The sequence below is a fragment of the Bidens hawaiensis genome, unplaced genomic scaffold, assembly GCF_021521415.1.
Source record: "Bidens hawaiensis isolate Kalapana, Puna unplaced genomic scaffold, B.hawaiensis_p1.1 tig00023629_1, whole genome shotgun sequence".
NCBI classification, from domain to species: Eukaryota; Viridiplantae; Streptophyta; class Magnoliopsida; order Asterales; family Asteraceae; genus Bidens; species Bidens hawaiensis.
The window spans coordinates 178,231-203,079 of NW_027493707.1; the positions used below are offsets into that span (position 1 = coordinate 178,231).

The 24,849-nt window shown below is 38.6% G+C and overlaps 1 protein-coding gene across 1 annotated transcript; it reads left to right on the forward strand.

Annotated features, from left to right (window-relative positions):
• LOC143567765 (uncharacterized) lies at window positions 1-1,868 on the forward strand. The gene is made up of 2 exons (XM_077054089.1): window positions 1-493; window positions 982-1,868. The coding sequence occupies exons 1-2, from the start codon at window positions 1-3 to the stop codon at window positions 1,866-1,868; spliced, it is 1,380 nt and encodes a 459-aa protein (XP_076910204.1).
• The last annotated feature ends 22,981 nt before the right edge of the window (window positions 1,869-24,849 follow it).

Here is a 24,849-nt window from a genome sequence, read left to right on the forward strand (position 1 = left end):
ATGGAAGGTAAATTTGACACCGGTAGTAAGTGGGTTGTGGACTTGGGTGCTACTGATCACATAACTCACAGGCTTGATTGGTTTAATAATGATTTGAAAAACACGTGTGAGCTGCCCGTTACAATACCCAACGGTTCATCCATTCCGGTAGAAGGAAGAGGGTCATGCACCCTTTCCAACGGAATACAAATTAAGAATGTTTTACATGTCCCAACGTTTACTTGCAATCTCTTATCTGTCAGTCGTTTAGCGAATAATTTGCAGTGTGCGGTAACGTTTTTCCCTGAATTTTGTGTTATGCACGCACTGAACTCGAGGAGGTTGATTGGGGCGGGTAAATGCAAGAATGGACTCTATCAGATGAGCATGGTGGGAAGCGAGAGAAAAGTAATGGCAACTACTAGTGATTTGTGGCATAAGCGTCTTGGGCATGCTTCACATGGAAAACTTTATCTTTTGGATTTTGTTAAGAATGACTATTTGGGAACAAACGGTATGTTTTGTGATTCTTGCACTAGGGCTAAATTTACAAGATTACCTTTTCCAATAAGTACAATAAAAACCCAAAGTTGTTTTGAGCTTTTGCATTGTGATGTATGGGGAAGGTATAAAACTCCTTCACTCACAGGTGCCAACTATTTTTTAACCATAGTTGATGATTTTTGTCGGTTTGTGTGGGTGTTTCTTTTAAAACACAAGTTGGAAGCAAGTGATTGTTTAATTGGTTTTCACAAATTTATTAATACATAGTTTAATAAAATTGTCAAGAGAATCAGGAGTGACAATGGAGGTGAATTTACCTCGAATAGAATGCTCAACTTTTACACCGATCATGGTATTCTTCTAGAGACCACCTGCCCTCACACCCCGCGAAAAAACGGAGTTGTGGAGCGGAAACATCGTCATCTCCTTGAGACGGCAAGGGCTTTGAAGTTTGAAGCTAAATTGCCAACACGTTTTTGGGGGGAATGCATCCTTCAGAAGTCATTGAAAACAAGACCCCTTATAAGATCGTTTATGGACAGAAACCTGATTATGCGAATTTAAAGGTTTTTGGGTGCCTTGCGTATTATCGTAGCACTGAAACGAGGGGTGACAAGTTTGAGGAACGGGGGAGACCGGGAATATTTTTGGGTTATCCGCGGGGTACCAAGGGTTATAAGATTTATGATGTAAAGAATGGCAAGATAATAGTGTCTAGAGACGTGAGATTTTTTGAAAACACATTTCTTCATGACTTACACATTGACCAAGAGGAAGATGAAGAACCAGAAATTTTTGAGTTTCCAACATGGTATTATGATGATCAAAATCCGCACAAAAACATGAGCAATATACGTGAAGAGAAAGAGCCAGAACCCGATAGCCAAAATAACATAGACAATAATGTGCATGAAAGTGATGTCATGCAGATTGAAACAAATAGTGACAATGTGCCACAAGACGAAGGGTCGACCCACGTGGCAGAACCCACGGCCCAAATTGAAAATATTGGGCAAGTCAATGTGACTAAACCCATGAACCAAACAGAAACAGAACAAGAAGAGCCCACCAGGGAAAAACGAACTAGAACTCGTCCTGCTCGACTCAAAGATTATGTTGTGAATCTCCCACCATCCATTGATCAAGCTTCACCCGATTCCAGTGAACAATCCTCAACGATATATCCTATTGCCAATTTTATTTCTTATGATAAATTTTCTGATTTGCATAAAGCCTTTTTAACGGCCATCAGCATAAATGATGAGCCAAAGACTTTTAAGCAAGCAGCTCAGGATGAAAATTGGAGAGATGCAATGAAGAAAGAAATTCAGGCACTTGAGACTAAAGGCACGTGGACCCTTGAAGATCTACCAGAGGGAAAATGAGCCATAGATTCAAAGTGGGTGTACAAATTGAAATACAAGCCAAACGGGGAGATTGAAAGATACAAAGCAAGGTTGGTGGAAAAGGGCTTTACTCAAATGGAAGGAATTGACTTCCATGACACATTTGCCCCGGTGGCAAAACTTGTTACCGTTCGTACACTCTTGGCAGTTGCAGCAAAGAACAACCGGATAATTCATCAGTTGGATGTCAATAATGCATTTTTGCATGGTGACTTGGACGAAGAGATTTATATGAATATCCCACAAGGTTTTGACAAAGGGAAAGAAACAAAGGTTTGCAAGCTAAGGAAATCCCTCTATAGGCTGAAACAGGCATCCAGAAATTGGTATCAAAAATTTACATCTGCTTTGCACGAGTTTGGATTCGAACAATCTAAACCTAATCACTTAGTTTTTATATTTAAAACAAAAACTACCTTTGTGGAGGCTCTGATTTATGTAGATGATGTAATCATAGTGGGTAACAACTTAAAGAAAATTGAAGAAACAAAGAGTTTTCTAGACAAAAAATTCAGCATCAAAGACCTAGGCGCTTTGAAATATTTTCTAGGAATCAAAGTAGCATGTACAAAAGATGGTCTTTTCCTCAGTCAAAGAAAGTATGTGATGGATATTTTGGAAGATAGTGGTATGTTTGGTTGTAAACCAAGTGCTTTTCCTATGGAACAGAATACCAAACTTGGTAGGGACGATGAAGAAGTGCGTGTTGATGCTGGCAAGTATAGACGACTAGTGGGCTCTATTTGCAAGCCACTAGACCCGACATTACTTATTTTGTCAACGTTCTTAGTCAGTTTGTTGCTGATCCTCGACAGAATCATATGGAGGCAGCTATAAGAGTTCTCAGGTACTTAAAATCTACTCTTGGTCAAGGTATTTTACTTCCAAATAGTGGTGGGGTGAATCTTGGCTTGGGTGTCAAGATACAAGACGCTCACGAACCGGTTATGTTTTACTTCTAGGAGGGGCTCCTATTTCTTGGAAATCAAAAAGGCAATCCGTTGTATCCAGGTCTTCCGCTGTCACACCTCGACTTAGGGCCTAGGTGCGACATCCGTTAGTTGGTATCTGTTTTGAAAATATATCAGAGTTGCACGTTTGTTTAGCGGAAGTCTTAAAAATATAATATTCATTTAGAAAAACGTTGGGTCAGAATACCCGTTGGATATTGTTTGACAAAATGTGAGCAGAAGTCTTTTCAGATATAATATTATTATATTAAAAACTCGGGAGTTGAATACCCATTTTGATAATTTAAATACCAGTCATTTCAAAATATAATTCTTTATAATATTTTGAATAAAATAACTAAGCCATCAGATCACCTCTAATGACTATGTCTCCAATCTTCTATCAGTCCCGCCTGTCAGTTCTATTCTTTGCAGTTTCCCTGAAATGTGGGGGAAAATTTGTCAGCACAAAGTTGGTGAATCGTTGACTCAATAAAACAGTTTATAACAGTCGTTAAATACAAACATAGTTTTCTGTTCATAATCTCAGCAGGAACGCCTGTCCATTCCTGGGATTTGTACCACTGCCCTACACACACAATTCAAGAGTTCACCGAGTACATAGCCCCTGTTCGGAGACAGCCTTCCCCTAGGCTATGTGACCCTGTTGGAGAACTGGTTATGACTGACTTGGTTTTGTATGCCAATTATCAGTTATATTTGGATCCAGACACATGTGTATTCGGTCTGAGTTGCTTTTTATTATCTATTTTGTATTATAACGATTTTAGAGACACGAAATCTCATGCAAACATTTATCATACTCTTTGCAATAAACAACCTGTTTACTACAAGAGTAAAATCCGTTCAGAAGGTTTAATGTATTCACCTGGTGTTGTCAGTTCGGTGACGTTTGAAAACCTTTCATGTCAGTATGCTGTTAACCTATATTTGTAATAGGTTCGCATAAATATATTTTGATTAATCAGCAGACCTTAAGTCTGGTTTTGCATAGCTTTAACCTTGACAAATCATTTATTTGTATAAAACATTTGGACTTTCAGTCATTTTGTTTATTTATCAGTTATATAACAGGTTTCTTCTTCAGGAAGAAACATCTATACCAGATTTCTTCTTCAAGATGATAATGCTTACGTTTCTTAATTATGAAGAAACAATAATTTGTCTGTAGCCTTTGCTTATGAAAAGTTATATTATGCTTATCAGTAATCAAGGTTTGGGCTATACCCCTGACTATGGTCTAAGCCATAATAAAATAATAACTTAATCAGAACCCCTACCTCGCACGGGTATTTGAAGTTAAATGCCTATGACTGATCAAGCGGCACTCCTACTCTATATCGCGTACTAGAGCTTAAATCGTCAGAGCTTTGGAGCTTGGCACGTTCCACGAGACCGGCACGCTTCTCGAGACTAACTATGTGAAAGTAGTGTGTGATTTTGGTGTGAAATGTGAATGCCGTGAACCCCCCTTTTATAGCCGAGTTTGGGTACCATCGCGTAGCGCGATGGTCCCTTCCTTTAGGGCATCGCGTAGCGCGATGTCAGACGATTGACGTGTGGCTGCTGACTCAGCCCTAGTGTCTGCCACGTGTCCTCCCGTCGCGACACGTGTTGCTGCGTCATCATAGACCGTCGCGTAGCGCGATGGTTTTGAGCTTGGGCTCATCGCGTAGCGCGATGGGTCCTGGAATCAGATTTTTCATTTTTAGCCCCTTGTCTTTGATAGCTTGCCACTTCTTGATCATACTTTCATTTTTCAAAAATACTAAAGCGGCCCTTATGCGAGTGTGCGAAGTGCAAAGTGCGCCATCAAAACGCCACATTACGCCCATCGCCGGAGTCCGGATCCGTGTGCGTGCGCGTTGGGTGCTTCGCACCCTCCGCTAGGACTATGGAGAGTGGTTAGCCACATTAAAACATTATTATGGAAATTTGCTTCCTTATAAAGAGCTTCTATTTATTTCCTTGTTTCCATGTGGGATGAAATTTTATTCCTTATTTATACTCATATGAAATGCTTCCATTTTCTTCCATCTTTCCATGTGGGATGGGATTTTCTACTTCCTTAATATGAAATGTTTATTTTTCTTATCTTACTTTTCCCATGACTTATCTTGGGAATATTTTTAAATCCTTCAAATTTCAAAGTTGATATCTTTAGCCCAAAATAATTATGGGTTTTTTCTAGATGTTACATCCGCTGAAGCTGAATATCGGGCTATGGCATCTACAGTCAGTGAAGTTTTATGGGTTCGATGGCTCCTGAAACATTTGGATGTCTCCCAGAGCGGCCCAACACAATTATTTTGTGATAATATAGCTGTCAAACATATAGCAAATAATCCAGTTTTCCATGAACGCACGAAACATATCGAAATGGATTGCTACTTCGTTAGAGAACGCGTGGAATCAAAGGATATTGAGTCGTGACACATTGATACTAAGGAACAAATTGCTGACTTGTTCATAAAAGCTCTTGGTGCTAGACAGTTGCGGTTTCTACTTGACAAGTTGGGCATTTGTGACCTCCATGCTCCAATTTGCGGGGGAGTATAGAATGAGTTGATTTTTTGCTTATATTTTCCTTATTTATTCCTTTGTTATTGTATTTATACCTTTGGAGGTATTTTCTTTCTATGTGTGATTTTATGAAAAACCACTAAATTTTTTAACTCTATCAGGAATCAAAACTCTATAAACAAAATACAAAACGACACACACAACCTAACCTAGACAAGTACAAGAAAAAACTATTTCTCAAATAACGACGAATCTCATCGACACCGTGAGATAATCTATTCAAAACACCTTAATCAATCTTATTAAACAACTAAATCATGTTCTAGAGATAACACAACTCATGAAGTCCGGTAAATTCAATTTGAAACCGGTCAATAGTTTGACAAAAATAAAAAGAATTTGAATGCGTCATGATTTGGTTTGGAGGAACCTTCTTCTATGAAAGTGTCTAAATCAAACAATGATATGAAAATGTAGTTTAATGTTATTAAAAGACCAAGCAACAAATGTTCTAGATGAGCCGAGGGTTGAGAAACATAAAGTTATAGCAATGTGTTTTTATAATTTATTTGTCACAAAAAGTCGATACTTTTATGGATTTATTCTCCACGCACTTTATGTTGGAAATATTTTGGATTAATAATTATTAGTAGATATTACTAATTAATAAACTAATAATTAACGAGTCCAAAAGGTAGAGATGAATGTGATATCGATACTCTAAATATGTGGTGAAGAACTTAAACTTTGGTGAAATGAAAAATGGGTTTGTCCCACATTAATAAAAGAAAAAACTAAGAAATGGCTTATAAAGAGAAGGGCTCACAAGATTATTCTTGTATGACAAAACACACTTGAAAGCCACCTTAGTATTTTTGCAGGTGTGGTACCGGATCAAAACAAGTGTTGATGACTCACCTGCCATGTGTCGTCATCTGGACAAGTGTATGCCACCGGTTGACAAGTGTCGCAAGCTAGTTGACATGTGTCGAAAAGTGAGGCGAGTCAGCACGCCACGTGTCAGCGCATGAGCTCACCTCACTTCAAAGAGTGACATGTGTCCGATGACACTTCACCCTTCACCTATTATAAATAGAAGGTTGTTGGGCAATTGAAAACCACACGACATAACTCGTAACACACATTCATCACCTGGCCTCGCACCATGAAATAGTTCGGTTCTTTCGTTTCCAACTTTCACACTCTAGCTCCTGGTATAGTTCGGGTGCTAGGTTAATCCCGGCAGTACACACTGTTTCGGCTGTTGTACCCTGGGAGACAGACGGGTTCACCTGGGTGGCCCGAAATCTGTTTTAAGGGACCTCTGTTAAACAGAAATCCTCATCCAACACCCGTTTTATGTTGCTTTCATTTTTGTACTTCTGTTTTCTATATTCAATTATGTAATTTTATTTTATGTAAAGTTGTTTTGGTTTCCTCCGCTCTTATATTCTATCAATATTAATAGAAATTTAAAGTTTATTGTTTTGCTTTAATTTTGTAAACGGTATCTCTACAATCTTAAAACAGATTTTAAAAACAACCATCCGTTCATGTTTTGTTTTTAAAATTTTATTGATTAGTTTTATATGCAATTTATTATAAAGTTGTTTTTATTTTTGGTTTTATGTAAACCAAACTTTTTGGTTTTTAGTAAACCAATACTTATTTTCTATTTTGATCTCGTTCCAGAAATGGTCGACACCACTGCAGCCTTCACCACAGTTAGTATGGGTTCCATGACTATGGGATCTACGATTTCCACCGCTATGGGATATACGGTTTCCACCGCTATGGGACCATTAGTTGGTACCCAAGCAGCCCAAGCAATTGCAAACCATGCTGAAAAACCGGAAAAGTTTTATGGTTTAAACTTTAAAGCATGGCAACAAAAGATGATGTTCTACCTTACCGCTTTGAATCTTGCGAGGTTTCTAAAAGAGTCTCCCCCTCAACTTGGTGAGGATGCCGACACTCAAGCATTGGCTGCTCTTTATGCTTGGAAGCATTGTGAGTACATGTGCCGTAACTATGTGTTAAGTGGCCTTGCTAATGAACTGTACAATGTGTACTGCAAAGTGACGACGACCAAAGAACTTTGGGAGTCGTTAGAACGCAAGTATAAGACAGAAGATGCAGGAACAAAGAAGCTTGTTGTGGCTTGATTCTTGGACTTCAAAATGGTTGACTCTAAAACTGTGATGAGTCAAGTTGAAGAATTGCAAGTCTTGATTGCAAATATACTCTTTGAAGGAATAGCTCTTAGTGAGACTTTCCAAGTGGCAGCTATGATTGAAAAGTTGCCTCCAAGTTGGGTAGTATTTAAGAACTACCTTAAGCTCAAACAAAAATCAATGAACATGGAGGACTTAGTGGTCCGTCTTCGAATTGAGGAAGACAATCGGGCAAAGCTAAAGGGATCTTAAGTTGATATACATGCAAAGGCCAACATGATTGAACATGGTTAATCTTCAAAGAGATACAAAGGCAAACCGAAAGGCAATGGTAAGGCTAAGTTCAATCTTGGACCTAGAAAGGGTGGTGTGAAGAAAAAGGTTGCAGTTTTTAAAGGCAAATGCTACAACTGTGGTGAATTTGGTCATCGTGCTGGAGAATGCAGCAAGCCCAAAAAGGTGAGGGCAAATATGATTGATGAAGATGAGAAACTTGTGCCAATGATCTCTGACCTTACGACTATATTGAATGAGGTTAATGTGATATCTGACCACTCAAAAGGATGGTGGACACTGGAGCTACTCACCACGTATATCCAGACAAGACCCTCTTTAGTAAGTTTAAAGAGGCTGTGGGAGATGAAAAGCTATACATGGGAAATTCGACTACAGCTGATGTCAAGGGAGAAGGTAAAGTGATCCTAAAGTGGACTTCAGGAAAGAAGCTGACACTAAGCAATTGTATGTTCCCAAGTTGCGCAAGAGCCTTGTGTCGGGATGGTTGCTTAACAAGAATGGGTTTCGTTTAGTTTTTGAAAGTGATAAGTTTGTGTTAACCAAGCGTGGTTTGTTTGTTGGAAAGGGTTATGCCCTTAATGGTATGTTTAAACTAAATGTAATGGCTGTGACCAAAGATATGAATAAAAATGCTACGACTTCTGCTTATATAATTGAGTGTCAAAAATGGCATGGTCGTCTTGGTCATATTAATTTTGATTCAATGCGTCGATTAGTTAAGTTAAATTACACGTCCGTCACTTTTGACTCAAAAACTAAATGTAAAACATGTGTTGAAGCCAAACAAACAGGATCATCATTTAAATCGGTTGAACGAATAACCGAACCCCTTGACATGATTCACACTGATGTATGTGATTTTAAATCAATTCCCACAAGAGGAGGAAATAAGCACTTCATCGCTTTTATTGACGATTGTACAAGGTATTGTTATGTATACCTACTTAAAAGTAAAGATGAAGCCATAGACAAGTTTGCCTTGTATAAAAATGAGGTTGAAAACCAACTGAACCGGAAAATAAAAACGGTAAGAAGTGATAGAGGTGGTGAGTATGTTGCGCCATTTGCAAATCAGTGCACACAAAGTGGGATTATAGATGAATGTACCCCACCATACTCCCCACAATCAAATGGAATTTCAGAACGGAAGAACCGTACGCTAAAAGAAATGTTGAATGCCTTATTGTTGAGTTCCGTATTGAGCCCGGACATGTGGGGGGAAGCCGTTTTGTCAGCTAACTGTCTTTTAAATAAAGTACCCCTCAAGAAAAAAGATGTAACTCCATATGAGTTATGGACAGGAAGAAAGCCATCATATAAATACCTGAAAGTGTGGGGGTGTCTGGCAAAGGTGTTGGTGCCACCACCAAAGGTTCAAAAGATAGCACCGAAAACTTTGGATTGCGTGTTCATAGGTTATGCTCGTCACATTAGTGCATATCGGTTTCTTGTTTATGAATCTAAGAATCCTGAAATACACAAAAAATACTATAATGGAATAAATGAATGCGTCATTCTTTGAAAATGTGTTTCCATGCTTGGGAAACACACATGCTAGTTCATCAACACATGCCAGTTCACAGGTTGAGGAAATGGTTTTAGATGAAACTCAGGAACAATCCGATCCTGAAGAAGTTGAGCTAAGAAGAAGCAAAAGGTAAAGGACTGAGAAGTCCTTTGGGCCTGATTTACTTACATGATGGAGGGAGAACCTCAAACCTATTGAGAGGCGGTCAACTCTTCAGAAGGACCACAATGGAAAGAAGCCATCAAAAATGAAATTGATTCTATTTTGCAGAATCATACTTAGGAATTAGTGGATCTTCCTTCGGGTTGTAAACCACTTGGATATCGTTGGATATTCAAAAGAAAGATAAAACATGATGGCTCCATTGACAAGTATAATGCAAAATGTTAGTAATCAAAGGGTTTAGACAAAAGGAAGGTCTAGACTATTTTGATACATACTCACCTGTTACTCAAATAACCTCGATAAGGTTGGTACTTGCGATTGCAGCTTTGAGAAATTTGGAAATACATCAAATGGATGTAAAAACTGCATTTCTAAATGGGGAATTGGACGAAGAAATATACATGGAACAACCTGAGGGTTTTTCTGCTCCTGACCAGGAGGGTAAAGTTTGCAAACTCGTCAAGTCCCTATATGGTTTGAAGCAAGCTCCAAAGCAATGGCACCAAAAGTTTGACTAAGTTATGCTAAACTGTGGGTTCAAAATAAATGAGTGCGATAAGTGTGTATATGTGAAAGACACATCGAGAGGTTATGTGATTTTCTGCCTTTATGTAGATGATATGCTTATACATTGGGAGTGACGACTAGATGATTAGGTCCATTAAAGATATGTTGAAGGCGAGATTTGACATGAAAGACATGGGCTTAGCCGACATCATTCTTGGAATAAAGATCATTAGAACCCAAAACGGTCTTGTGTTAAGTCAATCTCATTATATTGATAAAATCCTTGAAAAATTCAATGCGGGAGACACGAGTATAGCTCGAACTCCGATTGATGCCACCAAACATCTGTCAAAGAATAGAGGTGAGGGAATTGCTCAGTTGGAGTATTCAAGGATAAATGGCAGTCTTATGTATCTTATATCATGTACCCGGCCGGACTTAGCATATGCTGTTAGCAGGCTAAGTAGATATACAAGTAATCCTAGCTCTGAGCATTGGAAAAGCATGACAAGATTACTAAGGTATTTGAGATACACGAGGAATTATGGACTGCATTATTGTCACACCCTGCCTTCGGGCCTAGGCGTGTGACCCACAGTTGGTACCACTTTTATCAATTTATCAAAGTTTACAGAGGAAAATGTTAATTTAAAATATTTTATTTCATAACAAAAGGGATTTAAACACCTTTGATGGTTTTACAAAATTTCTTGTTTAAGAACAAGTTTAATATATATATGCCTCGATACAAAATTTGCTGAGCCACCAGCTGTAAATTATGCCTAGTGTTCTTCTATCTCCACTGGCATATCCATCACTATTCCTTACTCCTGATTACCTGAAAATAGTTTCAAAATACGTCAGCTATATGCTGGTGAATACGCTGACTCAATAAATCATTTTCACAATTCGTAATGACACAACACCAATAGTGCTCAACGACTCAGTGGGTCTCAATCCCATCTCATCGGAACTAAACATACGCACAAACCACATAATCGGACTTCACTCGCCCTAGAGACAGTCACTTGTCTCATGGTCAGTATGTCTGTAGTGTGCCCACTACAGTACATATATGTAAGGATCCAGACACATGTGTATTTTAGCCTGAGTGTTTAGTACTACCTTGTATCAAAACGTTTTAGAGGATTTGAACCTATCCTCATGCAAATATTTCCATAACTCTTTTACATATGGATAACAGTTCATAGTTTCAAAGAGTAAATATATTTTCAAAATATACAGTACATAGACGTATTCACGTCATAAAACATTTCACACTATAAAAAGGTTTGGACGTGTTCACCTTTTGTTGATTTCAAGATTTCTCACCAACAGATGTCTGATCTTTATCTCGGACCTATAGTACGAGAATAACATTCTATAAATAACTAGATCTACAATCTAGCTATAGACCTTAAGTCTATTTATATAACCTTTACCTTGATATTCATTTCATTTTACAAAACATTTATGTGCTACGTTTCTTCATCATGAAGAAACGTATATATATCAAGTTTCTTCTTTCATAAGTAATATAAAAATAATGAGTAACATTTCATCAATAATCTTATCTTATGAAAGCTTATATTTCACTTACTTACTTGATCAAGGTATAGACTATACCCTTGACTAGGGTCTAGGCTATATAAAATAATAATAAAATAATAACTTAAGCAGAATCCCTACCTTACGCGGGTATTTTGATTTGCCTAAGCCTTGTACAAGTAGCACTTCTACTTAAACCGTTAGAACCTTGTTTCGAACTCGCTTAATCACTCAACAGAGCGTCAGAACTTCAATTCATGCACGTTTTACGAGAAATCGGGACCACGAAACCTCACAATGATCGGGCACGTTCCCCAAGGTTATGTGTGTGTAAAGAAAGGTATTTTTGGGATGAGAATGCTTCAAACCCGTAGCCCCCTTTTATAGGCAAAGTTTTGGGGACTGTCGCGTAGCGCGACGCCCTTTGCCTTGGGACCGTCGCGTAGCGCGATGCCGCAATTCACAAAATCTTGCCACGTGGTTGATCCGGTTACTTAACCGGGTCATCGCGTAGCGCGATACCCCTTTCCTTCTGGACCATCGCGTAGCGCGACACCCCCTTTTCTAAACTCATGGGAAACTGCATTGCGTAGCGCGATGATCTAATCAGTATACTCGTTGCGTAGCGCGATGGGTCTGGAAATCAGAATTTTTATTTTCAACCCCTGGACTTTGTTAACTCGTCATTTCTTGGTTTATCTTCCACATTTCAAAAATACTAAAGCGGCCCTTTTGCGGCTCGCGGCGATGCGAGCGTGCGAAGTGCGCCATCAAAACGCCATATTACGCCCATCGCCCGAGTCCGAGTCCGAGTCCGTGCGCGTGCGCGTCGGGTGCTTCGCACCCTCCACTAGGACTAGTGAGAGTGGTTAGTCCCATAAGAACATTACCATGGAAAACTCCTTCCTTATAAAGTGCTTTTATTTCTTTCCCACTTTCCATGTGGGATGGAGTTTCTTTACTTAGTACCTTAACATAATATGCTTTCTTTTCTTTATCATCCTTTTTCCCATTACCTTTCTCATAATTATTTTTGGTCCTTTATCTTTATAAACTTGTCAAAATTTGGACCTAAACTTTGTGGGTGTTACATCCTCCCCACCTTGGAATGAATCTCGTCCTCGAGATTCGCTAGAACAGATGTGGATACTTCTTTCTCATTTCTGATTCTAACTCCCAAGTAAATTCTGGTCCTCTTCGGGAGTTCCATCTTATCTTGACTAATTTTAGCTTTCGTCGTTTAAGTCTCTTTACTTGGAAATCTTCAACTTGTAGAGGTTGTTCTACAAATTTTAGATTCTCATTGATTTTAACGTCCTTTAAAGGCATAGCTAAAGTTTCGTTAGCTAGACATTTTCGTAAGTTAGAAACATGAAATACATCATGTATTCCTTTCATCTCTTCTGGCAGTCGCAAGCGATAAGCAACAGTACCGGTTCGTTCTAACACTTCAAATGGTCCAACAAAACGCGGACTTAGTTTTCCTTTCTTGCCGAATCGTACAAAACCTTTCCAGGGTGAAACTTTTAATAAAACTTTATCATCTACATGAAATTCTAACGGTTTACGGCGTACATCAGCATAATTCTTTTTTCGGTCTCTTTCCGTCTTAAGTCGTTCACGGATTTGTAATATCTTATCTGTTGTTTCTTGGACTATCTCAGGTCCAGACATTTGATTATCTCCAGTTTCAGACCAACACACCGGAGTTCTACATTTCCGCCCATATAATGCTTCAAAAGGTGCGGCTTGAATACTCGTGTGATAACTATTATTGTACGAGAATACCATCAAAGGAAGATGATCATCCCAACTTCCTCCTAGATCAATCACACAAGCTCGGAGCATATCTTCAAGCGTTTGAATTGTTCTCTCACTCTGCCCGTCAGTTTGAGGATGATAAGCAGTGCTAAAATTCAGTTGAGTTCCTAACGCTTGTTGGAAACTTTTCCAAAAATGTGAAGTAAATCTACTATCCCGATCAGATATGATAGATAATGGCACACCATGTAATGATACTATGTTGTTCACGTATATTCGTGCCAATCTATCCATAGAGTAAGATTCATTGATAGCTATGAAATGAGCAAACTTGGTTAACCTATCAATTATGACCCAAATAGCGTTATGCTGTCGGGTAGTCTTAGGGAGTTTCGTAATAAAATCCATTGTTATCATTTCCCATTTCCAAACGGGTAGTTCAGGTTGTTGAAGCAAACCTGAAGGTTTCTGATGCTCAGCTTTAACTTGTAAACATGTTAAACATTTGGCTAAGAATAGAGCAATATCCTTTTTCATCCCGTTCCACCAGTAGTTAGGTTTAAGATTTTGATACATTTTATCACTATCGGGATGCATCATATACTTCGATCGATGAGCTTTACTCATAATCTTTTCACGTAAGTCATCAATCTTCGGTACCCAGATTCTGTTTCCAAGTCTGAGTATCTCATCATCTCCTTTAACTAAAGAGTTGATTGTACCATTCCGTTTTTCTTCAGAGATTTGGTTTTCTTCTATTGCTTTCTTTTGAGCCTCCTTGATTTGTGCAATTAAATCTATTTGTAGTTCCAGTCTTAAGGCTCTAACTCTCTTGGGTTTTTCATGTTCTTTACGACTCAATGCGTCAGCTACTACATTTGATTTTCCTTCATGATAGATGATTTCACAATCATAGTCATTTAAGGTTTCCATCCATCTTCTTTGACGCATGTTAAGTTCCTTTTGATCAAAGATATGTTTTAAACTTTTATGATCAGTGTACACGATAAACTTTACTCCATATAGATAGTGTCTCCATAACTTCAAGGCAAAAATTATGGCACCTAACTCCAAATCATGAGTTGTATAATTCTTTTCGTGTACTTTTAATTATCGAGAAGCATAAGCTATTACTTTGTTTCATTGCATTAGTACACAACCCATACCTGAATGAGATGCATCACTAAATACAACAAAATCTTCTGTACCTTCTGGCAAGGCCAGTATAGGTGCATTAGTAAGCTTTTGTTTAAGTAAATCAAATGCTTCTTGTTGTTTGGTTCCCCATTCACACTTAACATTCTTTCGAGTTAAAGAAGTTAAGGGAACTGCTATACGGGAGAAATTCTCGATAAATCTTCTATAGTATCCAGCCAAACCTAGAAAACTTCGAACTTCAGTTGGCGATCTAGGAATCTCCCATTTAGCTGTTGCTTCAATCTTGGCGGGATCTACTTGGATTCCATTTGCATTAATAACATGACCAAGAAATTGTACCTCATATAACCAAAATTCACACTTAGAAAATTTAGCATACAATTTCTCATTTCGAAGTAGTTCAAGCAAAATCCTGAGATGAACCTTATGATCCTCTTCCAATTTAGAATAAATAAGTATACCGTCGATGAATACGATTACAAATTTATCTAAATAGGGCTTACAAATTCTGTTCATCATGTCCATGAATCCTGCAGGAGCATTTGTAAGTCCAAATGGCATAACCGTGAATTCAAAATGTTCATATCTGGTTCTAAATGCAGTTTTTGGAATATCTTCTTCTTGGACTTTTAATTGATGATAACCTAAACGTATATCGATTTTTGAAAAACAACTTGCTCCTTGTAGTTGATCAAACAAATCATCGATTCTTGGAAGTGGGTACTTGTTATTGATTGTTACTTTATTCAGTTCACGATAATCGATGCACATTCTCATTGAACCGTCTTTCTTTTTCACAAATAGAATTGGAACTCCCCCAGGTGAAGAACTTGGTCTTATAAATCCTTTCTCTAATAGTTCATCTAACTGTTTCTTTAATTCTTTCATTTCCGTTGGAGCTAGTCTATACGGGGACTTAGCTATTGGAGCGGTTCCGGGTACTAAATCTATTCTAAATTCAACATCACGCTCCGGTGGTATTCCTGGTAATTCTTCTGGAAATACGTCAGGAAATTCTGAGACAATTGATACATCTTCTAATTTCTTCTCTTTAGGTTCTTCCGTTACATACACCATGAATGCTAAACATCCTTTACGTAGACATTTATTAGCTTTAATCATCGAGATTAAGCTAACATGACCTCCATCTTTGTCTCCAGCAATTTGAATTGTCTTCCCGTTTGCATGAATTTCGATTGCTTTCATATCGCATAAGATACGGGCTTGATTATTAGATAACCAGTCCATACCTAAGACAATATCAAAGCCTGCCAATGTCATGGGTAACTGCTGGACAGGTATGACATGTCCTGCTAATAGAATTTTACCTCTATTCAAAACTTCAGATATTCTAACTTGATTACCGTCGGCCGTTTCTACCATGAGGGATTTGTCTAACTTAACTAAGGGTTCGTTTAATAGGCTACAAAATTTCTTATCTATAAAACTTTGTGTTGGTGCATGTTTTGTAACAGATGATCTTTCGTGTTTGTTAGAATTGAGAGCAACGGTCAAAGGGGAGACTGTTGGTGCATTTTGTGACCGTCGCTATGCAATTCTGACCAGCGGAACGCCACAGGCGAAGTTAGCACAACTTCGCCTTAGGCGAAGTTAGAGCAACTTCGCCAACGGCGAAGTTGTAACAACTTCTGCCTTAGGCGAAGTTATCACAACTTCGCCATAGGCGAAGTTAGCACAACTTCGCCTACTGAAGCCCAGGCCCGTGAATGTTTGTCTATATATAGTTGTGTCTTGTTTAGTTTTAGAAATCAAGAAATCAGTGTGTGTTTGAGCAGCTTGTTTATTGAGAGAGAGTAAGAGACTAGAGTCGTGTGAGACGACCCGAGGTAGAGCTCACCTCGGGTCAGTCGTGTTTTTCTGTTTTTGTTACGGTATGTAACGTGATTATTTTATATATGAATCTGCAGATTTGTTTATCCCGTTCTAGTATTTGTTTGTGTACTTGATCGTGTACGTGTTTGTGTTATTCGTCTGTACACCATAAACGAGTCTAGGAGGATTCCGCACTCCTAGACCTCGTGCGGATCTCGTATCGATCGGCGACGCCCCGGGGGGGCCTACAAGTGGTATCAGAGCCTTAGGCTCTTACGCTATGGTTCGAGATCTGCGTTTTGGTGTTTCTGGCACGTTTCTGTGCGTTTCTGGCCGAACAGTTCTTCAGGCGAAGTTATTGTTCATCAGGCGAAGTTGCCGTCACTGTTCGTAGGGTTTCAGCGAAGATATAAGGTCTGGCGAAGTTATGAACAGGCGAAGTTGACTTTAGGCGAAGTTGACTTCTCGGCGAAGTTATAGCCAGGCGAAGTTATGAACAGGCGAAGTTATGAACAGGCCAGGCGAAGTTATGAACAGGCGAAGTTATGAACAGGCCAGGCGAAGTTATGAACAGGCCAGGCGAAGTTATGAACAGGCCAGGCGAAGTTATGAACAGGCCAGGCGAAGTTATGAACACGCCAGGCGAAGTTATGAACAGGCGAAGTTAGCAGCCAGGCGAAGTTATGGCCAGGTGAAGTTAGCAGCCAGGTGAAGTTAAAAAAAAAAAAAAAAAAAAAAAAAAAAAAAAAAAAAAAATTTGTTTGAAGTTTTCGTCTGTATGGCCAGGTGTACACGATTATTGTGAGACCAAAGATGTTGTTCCGTCAACGAGTGATCTTGTTATCTCTTGATCTTACGTGTGAACAAATACGTGTCAACTCTGATTTGGAGTTGAGGTTGTGAATGGGTTATTGTTTGAAACTGGATAGTGACACATATTCGGGTGTTTGTGGGAAAGGAAATTGTTGTTGTTCGTGGTGACCAACCGAAGAAAGTCAAATTGAACTGAAGGTTTTTCGTCATTACTGGATTGCGGTCAGAGCATATTTTTTATGTTATTTTCAAGGCGTTCGAGAATTGGATCCTGAAACGTGATGCTTATTTATTAGAGTGAAGATTCTGGAACAAGTTGGATTTAACCGGGAATTAAAGTGTTTATGTTCCTGATCCTTATCCCTGGTGATTGAAGATGCTTCAGATTTTTTAATGGTCGTGTGTTAGATTCTGTCAGGATGGTTTTGTGACGAAATTGATCACTTGATGTTGAGTAGTTGAAGATTAAACCTTATCGTATGCCGACGAGTTGGTGAAGTTGTGGAGGAAGCCCAACTTCATGTGGTGGTGAAGTCAGATGGACTCACGTGATTGGTTGAGATGATCTATTGGCACGAGGATGCATGCATTACAAAGACCTCAATCGTTATAGTCGAAGAAGCTTACACTGAAGGGGAGATCTGATATGGAAGACGCTGGGTGATTGGTAGATTTGTGAAGCTACAGGACAGTTTCTGACACGGCTGGTTTACTGCAAACAGAAGATCATCAGTTAAGAGGGAGTCTGTTGGTGCATGTTTTGTAACAGATGATCTTTCGTGTTTGTTAGAATTGAGAGCAACGGTCAAAGGGGAGACTGTTGGTGCATTTTGTGACCGTCGCTATGCAATTCTGACCAGCGGAACGCCACAGGCGAAGTTAGCACAACTTCGCCTTAGGCGAAGTTAGAGCAACTTCGCCAACGGCGAAGTTGTAACAACTTCTGCCTTAGGCGAAGTTATCACAACTTCGCCATAGGCGAAGTTAGCACAACTTCGCCTACTGAAGCCCAGGCCCGTGAATGTTTGTCTATATATAGTTGTGTCTTGTTTAGTTTTAGAAATCAAGAAATCAGTGTGTGTTTGAGCAGCTTGTTTATTGAGAGAGAGTAAGAGACTAGAGTCGTGTGAGACGACCCGAGGTAGAGCTCACCTCGGGTCAGTCGTGTTTTTCTGTTTTTGTTACGGTATGTAACGTGATTATTTTATATATGAATCTGCAGATTTGTTTATCCCGTTCTAGTATTTGTTTGTGTACTTGATCGTGTACGTGTTTGTGTTATTCGTCTGTACACCATAAACGAGTCTAGGAGGATTCCGCACTCCTAGACCTCGTGCGGATCTCGTATCGATCGGCGACGCCCCGGGGGGGCCTACACTTTGGTTTGCACCCAAGTCAAACAAAACTCTAGCATAAACATTATTAACGAGAAACGTACCGGTTATGACGTCCGACATTTCAGCTGCCTTCTCGGTGTTGAGCACAAAAACACGTGCATTTCCTTTCCTACCTTCATTCTTGGTGCCACTACCACTTGTACCTTCTCCTCCAGTCTTCCTCTTCGGACATTCATTTTGAAAATGTCCCATTTCACCACAATCATAACAAGCAATCTTATTTTTCCAGCAATCAGTTGTTGCATAACCCACTTGCTTACAATTGGTACAGGTAGGTGACTGATTGAATCTGCACCTTCCAAAGTGTCTCCGGTTGCATATCTTACATAACGGAATTGGTGATTGAGAATTTTTCTTCTCCCCACGATATGGTTTCTTGTTTTCCTTTTCATTCTTCTTAAACACAACCTCCGTCTTGAAGGTATTTTCTTTCTTTTCTTCTTCACGGGTTCTGATTAATCCATTCTTCATATATCCAACCAACTCCATAGCTGAATCAATGGTTTGAGGCAGAGATGATCTAACCATATCTCTAATTTCTTTTGGCAAACCCCAGATATAACGAGTGACCTTGTTATTTTCTGGCGTTACCAAGTATGGTACTATCCTACAATTCTCCAAGAACTTAGTATTGTAGTCCTTAAGATTTGTCCCAACAACTCTATGATTTAAAAACTTGATTTGAATTTCATCTTTTTCGTTCATCGGGCAAAACTTCCTGGTTACAAGATCCTTAAATTCTTCCCAACTCAGCTTGTACATATTTAATCTACCCTTGGCTTGAATAAGGGTATTCCATCATTGTAGAGCTTCACCTTTGAACGATTGGGAGGAATACTGAATTGCTTCTTCCTCAGAGCACTTACTATTGACATTAATGGCTTCCATTTCTTCAAGCCATCCCAGTGCAACAATAACACCATCACTTCCATCAAAATTCTTGAGCTTAAACATCTGGTATGTCTTGTAACTACAACCTTTCTTTGTCTTCTGTTTCTTGGTTTTCTTCTCCTCATAATCGCTATCAGCGTTAGTGCTAACATGTTCTTCTTCTTCTTCTCGCTTAGACTTATTAGATTTCTCATTGCTCGATGTTTCCTTCTTCCTCATAGTCTCGAGCATAGCTGGAAAAGCTTCGGCAATTCCTCTTGCAATCAGTTCTTGCATATCTTCTTTTCTCACAAATTGATCACCAGCAGGAGGGGTAACATTCACTTCCTGATTTTCAACAACTTGGTTTTCGACATTTTTCTTCAATCTCCCTCTCGTGTTCCTTGAGGGTCCACTATTGACTTCAATGTTCGAATTTCCCCTTTTCTACATTCTATAGACGAGAAAATATGAGGTAACTATTAATCACTATCTCTAATAATTCTTCAAAAGCATATATATCTTATCCGTACTTTCATATACTTAAATTGGTTAAAGCCTAAGTACTTTATCAAATACTTAATTCGCTAAAACCGATGGCTCTGATACCAACCTGTCACCCCCCGCCTTCGGGCCTAGGCGTGTGACCCACAGTTGGTACCACTTTTGTCAATTTATCAAAGTTTGCAGCGGAAAATGTTAATTTAAAATATTTTATTTCATAACAAAAGGGATTTAAACACCCTTGATGGTTTTACAAAATTTCTTGTTTAAGAACAAGTTTAATATATATATGCCTCGATACAAAATTTGCTGAGCCACCAGCTGTAAATTATGCCTAGTGTTCTTCTATCTCCACTGGCATATCCATCACTATTCCTTACTCCTGATTACCTAAAAATAGTTTCAAAATACGTCAACTATATGCTGGTGAATACTCTGACTCAATAAATCATTTTCACAATTCGTAATGACACAACACCAATAGTGCTCAACGACTCAGTGGGTCTCAATCCCATCTCATCGGAACTAAACATACGCACAAACAACATAATTGGACTTCACTCGCCCTAGAGACAGTCACTTGTCTCATGGTCAGTATGTCTGTAGTGTGCCCACTACAGTACATATATGTAAGGATCCAGACACATGTGTATTTTAGCCTGAGTGTTTAGTACTACCTTGAATCAAAATGTTTTAGAATATTTGAACCTATCCTCATGCAAATATTTCCATAACTCTTTTACATATGGATAACAGTTCATAGTTTCAAAGAGTAAATATCTTTTCAAAATATACAGTACATAGACGTATTCACGTCATAACATTTCACACTATAAAAAGGTTTGGACGTATTCACCTTTTGTTGATTTCAAGATTTCTCACCAACAGATGTCTGATCTTTATCTCGGACCTATAGTACGAGAATAACATTCTATAAATAACTAGATCTACAATCTAGCTATAGACCTTAAGTCTATTTGTATAACCTTTACCTTGATATTCATTTCATTTTACAAAACATTTATATGCTACGTTTCTTCATCATGAAGAAACGTATATATATCAAGTTTCTTCTTTCATAAGTAATATAAAAATAATGAGTAACATTTCATCAATAATCTTATCTTATGAAAGTGTCACACCCCGGCCTAGGGCATAGGCGTATGACCAATAGTTGGTACCTGTTTTGCAAATATATCAGAGTTACGTTCTTTTAGCGGAAGTCATAAAATATTATTATAATGAAATCTCGGGAATTTAATACCCGTTTGGATATTTCAAATACCTGCCATTTTAAAATATGATTTTTCACAATATTTTAATTAAAACATATGAGCCATCAGATCACCTCTAATGACTATGTCCCCAATCTTCTAATCTGGCTTGCTTGTCTGTTCTACCTTTACTGTTTCCATGAAATGTGGGGGAAAAATACATCAGCTATGTGCTGGTGAATAACGCTGACTCAATAAAACATTTTCATAATTCGTCATCATTCACAAAATCACCTTCGTTATGATACAACACCAATAATGTTCAACGACTCAGTGGGTCTCAATCCCATCTCATCGGAACTAAAAATACCCATAAACCACATAATTGGACTTCACTCGCCCTAGAGACAGTCGCTTGCCTCATGGTCATGTCTGTAGTGTGCCCACTACAGATATGTAAGGATCCATACACATGTATTTTAGCCTGAGTGTTTAGTACTACCTTGTATCAAAACGTTTTTAGAGGTTTTGAACCAACCCTCATGCAAATACTTTCATAACTCTTTACATATGGATAACAGTCCATAGTTTATAAGAGTAAACATTTCATAAACATAGAGGATTCATACCAATCCTCATAAAAATCTTTTCTGACTCTTTATTTATGGATAACCTTCCATAGTAAATCTTTTAACGGTACATAGACGTATTCACGTCATAAAACATATAAAAAGGTTGGACGTATTCACGTCATAAAACATTTCACACTATAAAAAGATTTGAACGTATTCACCTTTGTTCTTGATCAGTGTATCCTTCTGTTTTATGCATTCTTTCTATCTCGAACCTATATTGCGAGAACAACCTTTGTGTAAATATCTAGATCAACGATCTAGCTCCAGACCTATCAACGATCTAGCTCCAGACCTATAATTTGTGGGTGTTACAGAAAGCTTATATTTCACTTACTTACTTGATCAAGGTATAAACTATACCCTTGGCTAGGGTCTAGGCTATATAAAATAATAATAAAATAATAACTTAAGCAGAATCCCTACCTTACGCGGGTATTTTGATTTGCCTAAGCCTTGTACAAGTAGCACTTCTACTTTAACCGTCAGAACCTTGTTTCGAACTCGCTTAATCACTCAACAGAGCGTCAGAACTTCAATTCATGCACGTTTTACGAGAAATCGGGACCACGAAACCTCACAATGATCGGGCACGTTCCCCAAGGTTATGTGTGTGTAAAGAAAGATGTTTTTGGGATGAGAATGCTTCAAACCCGTAGCCCCCTTTTATAGGCAAAGTTTTGGGGACCGTCGCGTAGCGCGACGCCCTTTGCCTTGGGCCGTCGCATAGCGCGACGCCGCAATTCATAAAATCTTGCCACGTGGTTGATCCGGTTACTTAACCGGGTCATCGCGTAGAGCGATACCCCCTTCCTTCTGGACCATCGCGTAGCGCGACGCCCCTTTTTCTAAACTCATGGGAAACTGCATCGCATAGCGCGATGATCTAATCAATATACCCATCGCGTAGCGCGATTGGTCTGGAAATCAGAATTTTTTTTTCAACCCCTGGACTTTGTTAACTCGTCACTTATTGGTTTATCTTCCACAGTTCAAAAATACTAAAGCAGCCCTTTTGCGGCTGGCGGCGATGCGAGCGTGCTAAGTGCCAAGTGCGCCATCAAAACGCCACATTACGCCCATTGCCCGAGTCCGTGTTGTTGGTTTTAACAAGATTATCAAAGTGATAAAACCGTACTTTTACCAAAAACACAGTGGATAATGTTTTAAATCTTGTTAGTTTATAGTGTATAAAACCAATTTTATACATGCAAAACCCAAACCCGGATCCATATACGAAATACATACTATCAAACACATGCATGTCACTATAAGTTCATGCGTGTTAAACTACCTTTCAAGTAAACCAAAAACCCGATGAAGAAAGGGTGATTGAAAGGCAAGAACTTAAATATGGAAGCTCCTCAAGCTAGCATACCCCAAGCCTCCGACAATACACCTTTGTTTAGCTAGGATTCACTTGAAAAACCAACTCCTCCTTGATGTTCTTCCTTGTGGCCGAAAATGGGAGAGAAAAGGAAGAGAGGAATGTTTTGTTACTTGCAAAAAAATTGTAAGAATGAATGAAAGAGAGTTAGGGAGTTACTGGAAGCACCACCCATGGAACCCACTCACATCCTATGCATGTCTCCACTAAAGAAAACATAATAATATAAAATAAAAGGTGTAAGAGAGTAAAGGGGGGGGGGGGGGGCGGCCACCCTCTCACCCATTTCAAATTTTATATATATTTTTGTCTTTAAATAAGTTTTATATCATAAAACTCACATTGTGTTATTTCCCAAAATAAATATAACACAATATAGGTAACATGCTTGGTAACCATTATTCACATATTGTTATTTAACCATCTTAAATAACACTATGGAATGCTCTCTCTCAAAGTATAAATCATCCATATGATTTATTTATTTCACAAGTACAATGTATTTAGAAACCCCTTACCAAATAACTCAAGTGTTAATATTTGTTTGTTATAATCATATCATATATAAACAAATATTATTGGTGTTTGTCTAGCTTGTTATTGGGTATGACCCGACTTGGATCATAACGTACTAGCCACATCAATAATGATATGTGTCTTGGGCAGACCGAGTCCAACAATCTCCCACTTGTACAAGATACATAGAAGATTGATGCAAGTAGTAAATACCGCCTAACTACGGTTTACTACCCCTAATACGCATGACGAAGTGCCATTCAATAACATCATCCCCTTCAAGTCCATTGAAATGATTTACGTGAATCTATCATTTATCCTTTTGCCACGGATGTCATGTCAAATCCAGAGACACAGAGTGATCATTCTCTGTTGATTTAACTTAGCAGGCCTTAGACATCTTACTCTCAATGAATAAGAGGACAAATCCCCTCTTGACTACATACGTCTCTCACAATCACCTTGTACTATACCTGATCTTAGACTTATGTACTGTCATGTTTCAGAGCAGCGAAGAACTAAGTCAAAGTATAATAGTTGGTGAATATCAAGACCCAATATGTATCTCAGGTCGGAGGATACTATGATATTCGCCTTTTACTCAAATTTACTTATGATCAATCAGAAAGATTCCATGTAGTAACATTTGAGAGCGGGTCAGTCCAATATTTATATCCCATAGATATCTATAAACCTTGGCAGCAACCTTTTGCTCTATATTCATACCTTATGAATATCTACAAATCCAAGTTCATAATAGTCTTACCTTCATACTTGTTCCCACAATTATGAGCGACTACGGACATTTAGAATAATTAACTTATTCATGGATTTAAACATACTAAAATGGAACGTAACTCAAAATGTCATAATGATAAACTATAATCATATGAATGAGTGAAAATAACAATTGTTCCGATATCCAAATATAAAATTAGATCATATCCAATCACTAGAATATCGAAGTCCTAAGGCACAAGTGTGACCTTCATGCTTTGGCCTTTCAAGGAGCTTCGTGAGTGGATCCGCAATATTTTGATCGGTGTGAACTTTGCGAATACATATCTTTCCTTTCTCAACTTCATCCCTTATGTAGTTGAACCTCCGCTCAATGTGCCTCGTCTTTTGATGAGCATGAGGTTCCTTGATTTGAGCAATCGCA

Coding starts and splice junctions, on each gene's coding strand:
- LOC143567765 (XM_077054089.1), top strand. CDS start 1: ATGGAAGGTAAATTTGACACCGGTAGTAAGTGGGTTGTGGACTTGGGT. Junction 494..981: donor TGACTATTTGGGAACAAACG/GTATGTTTTGTG, acceptor TGCATCCTTCAG/AAGTCATTGAAAACAAGACC.